The sequence below is a fragment of the Haemaphysalis longicornis genome, unplaced genomic scaffold (genome assembly GCF_048455015.1).
Source record: "Haemaphysalis longicornis isolate Haplotype H1 unplaced genomic scaffold, Haemaphysalis longicornis Haplotype H1 scaffold_8, whole genome shotgun sequence".
Classification (NCBI taxonomy): Eukaryota; Metazoa; Arthropoda; class Arachnida; order Ixodida; family Ixodidae; genus Haemaphysalis; species Haemaphysalis longicornis.
In genome coordinates, this window is record NW_027526445.1 from 37,912,142 (window position 1) to 37,918,438 (window position 6,297).

General features: G+C 51.7%; 1 protein-coding gene across 1 annotated transcript; it reads left to right on the plus strand.

Annotated features, from left to right (window-relative positions):
- The first annotated feature begins 4,645 nt into the window (after positions 1-4,645).
- Positions 4,646-5,428, plus strand: LOC144148252 (uncharacterized). Its single transcript, XM_077679817.1, has 2 exons — positions 4,646-4,863; positions 5,206-5,428. The coding sequence occupies exons 1-2, from the start codon at positions 4,646-4,648 to the stop codon at positions 5,426-5,428; spliced, it is 441 nt and encodes a 146-aa protein (XP_077535943.1).
- Positions 5,429-6,297: the final 869 nt, after the last annotated feature.

The following is a 6,297-nucleotide window of genomic DNA, read 5'->3' on the forward strand; positions in this document are numbered from 1 at the left end:
TATGTCAATGTTCTTGAAGGAGAAGAAGGCGCGGGACACGGAAGAGTTGATGCAAAGGGCTGACGACTACGCAATGGCTCGGAACTTGAACAACTTTGGTAGGGAAGAGCAGAAGCGGGAGGACCCCCCGGTGGGAAGGATCACAGACCCAGGCAGGCACGAGCCGTACGATAGACAGCATCGTCCATCAGCGCCCTACATAGGTACGCTGTTACCTATGCTCCAAGCCGGGGCACGTGGCGGCCCAATGTAGGATAAACACAGGGCGACAAGAGCAGAAGAACAGTGGTCCCCGTTGCTGCAAGGAGCGTGTCAATCTGCTGGCAGGATGGGTGCTCGGGATTTGATGATGGCAAGCGGATCCCTGTCGACAGCGTTGGCAGGTTTCCAAGAGCACCAGCCCTGCCGGTGGTGGAAGGCCGCATCGGGGTGAGAACTGCTTGAGTTCTACGGAACACGGGCTGCAATAGCGCCATTGTCAACCGAGGGTTCGTGGACGATAGACAGTTAACAGGGGAGCGTTGGACGGTCCACTTGGCGGACCGCACTGTCAAAACTCTACCAGAAGCTCAGATCCGGATAGACACCCCCTACTATAGCGGGGAGAATGGGCTGAGAACTGGCGGTGGCAGGACAGACGGCCGGGACGCGGCGTCGGCTTTGAGGGCTGTGCTGGGGAGGCCGAGCGACGACGACGGTGAACTCCGGGCCCCCGAAGAGTGCCTCAAAGAGGTGGAAGTGCGTGGCCAAGGTTCGCCCAAATTGCGTCGCTGATGAGCGGCGCCCCACCACAGACGACCAACAGACTACGTCACCCCGGCGAGACCACCAGCCGGACCGCAGCTAAGACGTTCTCCCCTTCTCCACTTTCCTTCAGACTCTTTCTAATCGTCTCCTCTGTTGTATTTCTCTAAGTGGACCGCACGGGCTTCTTATCCGCCTCCTTCAGAGCACCACGATGTATGTGTTCTTCGCGGGCCTTTGTTATCAGTTGGGGGAAGCCTCCAACCCCGCCTATTGTACACTCTACTATCCCCATCATTTACTGTCGCCTCCTTCTTGGGCTCGTAACGGCGAGTACCGTTTCATTCATTCTCATCAATGTACTCAAAGTCGGTCTCTTGGCAGCTCTGACCCCGACGGGGTGTCAACTGCAGTGTGTTATTAAGTTGTCAAACCTTCTGTCTGTCTGTTTTCAATTTCCTGTGAATGTGAAGAAAATAAACGTCCTTTGTTTTGAAACTGTTATCGCGTGCCCCGTCTCGTGCCTCACGCCAGCGGCCAATCAGGCGTGGACCTATCGCCAGTTAGCAGGTCCGAACCACATCCTCTATTCGTATCCAGGGGGGGAGTTGTTTGTCGCTCCTCCCGTCCGAGACATCGGCCACTAAATTACCTCGCGCAATTTTGTGACACAAGTAAAGCCCAACATATGCTTCAATTACACAGAGGCAATGCTCAGATGTTAGTCTAAGGTCCCCAATTACAAGGAACATGTCGGACGCTGTCGTGTTCCACCCATAACAGTAACCGCGGTGACGCTTTAGTTGGATAGCAAAGTTGGCTAACGCCGAAAATATATTGTAAAGGTGTTTCTTGTAGTTAGAGGCTTATTGATCAGTGATGTGTACTGTTCGAAGCAACACTCAGGACACCAAAGTATCCACGCCCCGCATGAATCGCCGCACAGCGTACGTCGCATTACCCACGTTTTATTGCTAATTACAGTGGCGCCATTACATTTGCTTTTTATGATAGCGACGCCTGCGAGTGGGTTTTGGACTTGGAGGAAGTATCATCAAGAACCTTGTTGAAACACTAAAAAGGGATCGAGATACTTTCCTCTTCACCGATTGCTATTTCACAGGCGTGAAGATTGCCGAGCACCTGGTCGGAGAAAGTATCTTTCTGACCGGAACAGTGAAGGCCATTTGGACTGGAGGTGTGGCACTTGCAATGTCACAAGACCGGCACATGAAGCGGGGAGACTCAGACTGCAAGGTACGCAGTGACGGCAAAATGTGCCTTGTCAAGTGGAAGGACAATAAATCCGTTCTAGTTTTGCCCAGTGCATTCGGCGTTGCACCAGGAGGAAGCTGACAGAGATGGTCGAAAGACGAGAAAAAGACGGTCAAAGCGCCGCAACCGGATGCTGTAGCGAAGTACAATCAGTTCATTAGTGGAGTTGACCTGATTGAACGTTTTGTTTCGTACTATCGCATCTCCATGCGAACAAAGAAGTGGACGGTTCGCGTGTTTGCACAATTGCTCGACATGGCCTGCTGCAATGGGCGGATTGAGTACCAGAGGCTTTGTGAGCAAAGTGCGACACCGAAGCAGCAAAGGCTTGACCTCCTAACGTTCAAAATGGACATTGCCATTGCTTTGATCAAAGCAGAAACGGCGCCGCGATCCAAAAAGTTGAGAGAGGCCGAAGTCGACAGTGATGAGGAAGAGGCGCAAGCAAGTGCAACGAAGAGAGGCAAGGTCACTGCCCTCCCCCCTGATGATGTCCGGTATAATATGACGGGGCATTTTCCCGAGCACCAAAAGCTTGGATCCCACAACAGGTGCGGCAATCCAGGCTGCAGTGGAAAATCAAGAGTGAAGTGCTTGAAGTGCGGTATATTTCTGTGCCTGCAAAACCGCAACTGCGTCATGGACTTTCACACCGTTGAGTCCCACAGTCCCCGATCGGGGACAACCAAGTTCCCGCACTTCCCTTGTTTGTTTGAGAATAATCTTTTTTTCTAAGCATGTTTGTATACAGAAGTGTCAAATAAACGAGTTTGAAAGAAAGTGCACCAAAATTGTGTTCTTGGGGCTGAACCCCACAGGACCGGTGGCGACCCTCCAGCACAGTTGGACAGGCGAACTGCCTGTACCGGGCACATTGAAAGAGGAGGCCGCAAAACATCTAAAACAGCTGCGTGAGCAGCTAGAGGTAGCGGCGGAAGTGGCAGGGCTCACGGCAAGTGCGCACCAGGGCAGCTATGTGCAGGCATACAAAAGAACCATGCCTAACAAAACATTCCTCATTGGTGATACGGTTCTGTTGTTCGACACGGATACTAAACGTAAGACGGCTCCAAGCTGGTTGGGCCCATTCGCGGTTATTGCACAGGAGAAACAGCATTCATACAGTCTTGACATGGGGGCAAAGAGAAGTTCAGCCCCACCAAATTCCAAGGATTGTGCACGTAGCTGACAGCGAAGGGGTAATTGTCGTCGCCTGACTGCACGGCAGCGGCGGCTTTCCCGCGAGGCACCTTTGTCGCACGCCACCGTACGAACGGCTGCCTTTCGGTAGCCGCCGCTTTTCACCCCCAACCCTTCGGAATCATGTGTACTCACCACTGCGTGCTTGCTCGCCTGCGCACAGGCTTTTGATCCAAGGTGGCGGTGCCTAATTGAATATTCGGCAAATGACTGAGTGACAGCTGTCTATCTACGTGAATTTGGGATGCGTGTACAAAAGCTAGAGGGGCGTTACTGAGAGAGAGTAACACCGAGGTGTTATAAGGCCGATCTTGGCCGTTAAGAAGCGCTCTTGTCTGAGCTCCCAGCTAGGCAGCTCCCGACGAGACAAGAGCCTCGGCCGTTGAAGCTAGGTTGGGATTTGTGAGGCCCCTATGCGAGAGGTAGACTTGAGGATTGCGTCAGAAGTTAAGGGTACAGCTGTTTACCTGGCAACTAGACGGGTCCTGCGGCGGTAACAGAGTCCCGGCCCTCGTCGTCGCTCGAGCGGTCTGTAAATGCTCCGAGCGTAGTATAGTTGCACGGAGTTGAGGCTCTCGAGTCGAGTGAATTGTGCGCACTTGGAGCTGTAGCATCTAACTGAAGTTTGAAGTTTTTCCTTTTTGTTACTCACGTATCCAGTTACTCTAATGTAGATAGTTGTATACAAACTCTTCGTTTCTCTTTGTCAAATACAAACACCTCGAGTTCGTCAATTCGGCCACCCTCTCCGAGAACTTCAACACCCCCCCCCCCCCCCTCCCCTGCGCCCCCTGTGAGCCTCCTGCCAAATCAACCGGAACCCGGGCGATTGGGTTCCTGATCGGCACCGGACGTCGGGGAAACGAACACTTCAATCTTCACTGACAGCATACAAAAACTCTGCAACGCAAAATTCTGGCAAAAATCTCCATGGCAACTGCATCAGTCCACAGGAAGTCCTTCATGCTACTAAGTTTGCGCTGCTTGCATCAGAGCAGAATTAAGGACTACTTCAAATAAGCGTGCATTGTCTCATAATACTCTTTGCATTTTTTGAGGGAAACCAGTTCAAGGATGCATCGCTGTAAAGGTGGGTCATTTTAGTCATTACAACGAAACTAGTCGTCTTAAAGGAGCACTGACACCAAATTTTTACTTCATGTTTTTATTGGTTAGATCGAGACCTACTGGCCTAACAACCACGAAACAGTGGTTAAAGCACATGAGCGCACGATATATACCGAAATATAAGGCTGTGAAAACTGCCGTCCTCGGCTGCCAGCGCTTCCTGCCCGGAGAGCACGGGCGGCCAAAACGCACGAATATACGTCACAACACTGCCGGCGCTATCACGTGGGTGGGCGAAAACCTGTGACGCTCTACCAGCGCTTGTTCGTCTGCTACAGTCGCGCACGTGGTTTGCACGATGTCGCGAAGCGGGTCGAGCGACGAGTCGTCGAGCGACGTGGAAGATTTTTCGCCACTTGAAGAGCTGCCAGATGCGGCGGCACTTGCAAATGGGTACCATTTCAAGTTTGACCCGCTGGCAAGCAGCAGCGATTCAGACGGCACCAACGAAAGCGACGCCGATGCAAGCGACAGCCCTGAAGACAACAGGGCCGCATGCGTCAGAAACGTGGAGTGGTAAGCTGTCTTGAAAAACATTGTAAGAGCTTTATGTCAGCGTTTTGTAGGTGCTGCGGTGGCGATAGCATACAAATTCATAATTATTTGTCCAATCGTAACGGCATCATTGCAGTTGCAAGCGCTACCCGCCGCAACGTTTTTATAACGCTGTACTGCGCGAGGTGAACTCCATGTATGCCTAACGTCATGAGTTCACTTTGCTCGCTGAACCTGTTATGCAGATCGATGTTGGAAAACGGCGATTCAGAGCGTAACTAAATGGAACCGCGACCTGGCCACGGAAGCCAGCACTGGCAGTGTTTTGCATGTAGGCCTGGTGCAGCGGTCCATTTCCCACAGGTGCCAGTGCGGCCACTGTCGGCCGATGACTGACGGGCTGCAGTCCGTGTGCTGCAGTGAGGTGCCCGAAGTCGACGCCCTGGTGCCGGAGGGCGATTCCTGCATAACAGCCCGCCCCACGTACCTCCACGGCTGCCTGAACATCCACGCGCTGGAAATTGCCTACTACGCATTCCGGCCGAACCGGCCAAGCCTCGTGGACGCCCCGGACATCCACACGTAATAATTTTGGGCTCCAATAACTTGGTCTACAACTTCCAAGTGGCGTTCATTCATTCCGCGACTACAATTGCGCTGTAGTACCTTCAAAATGTGCTTGTTGTGATGCATTTGTTTCCATGCGTTCGCAGCACACACAATCAACACGAGGGAGGGCACCATTACTGAATGAGAACCAGGGTGTACTTCATATGAAAAGTTAGGGGGGAGAATAAAATCCAACCCTCTGCATAGAAATTTGTTGCACCTCTTCCCCCATTTCTTTGTTTTGTTGCTTCACCTTGCGCAATCATCATTTTCATCAGTGATAAATTACAAATCAAGCTGTCATGTTCATTTAAAATTTGCGGTCTCTCATTCTCATTCTAGACGATACAGGCTGACTGCCTACAGGCAGTTTGCCCGGTGGATCTACCACTACCTGGGTGCAGGCCACCGAGAAGTCATTCCAAGCTGTGCAGTCGGGAAAATTAGGGACACATTCCCATCTGAGGCGTACGTTGGGTTCAGGTACCCAGAATATTAAAAGTGGTGGAGCAAAGAGAGTGTTTTTATTCCATAATAGTACACAGTGCAATGTCATGCATTATAACACCTTCTCTCATGCCTCAAGAAAAAATGAACTCTTGAAGTAAACAGACATACACAGGAATGTATCCGTATCGTCACTGCAATCATAATTTTAATTCCCAGGACACATGCACCATACATGGTTGGCAGTGACCCGGGAAAGATCCAGGCGCGACCTTTTGAAAGGTTAAACCTCGCCAGGTATTCCGGGTTCTCACTGTAGCACTCGGTTGAAAAGTGGAGCGAACACAGTTCGCTGCTCTTCTTCGCAACCCACTCAGGGCGACCGCTGCGGCGCACGAA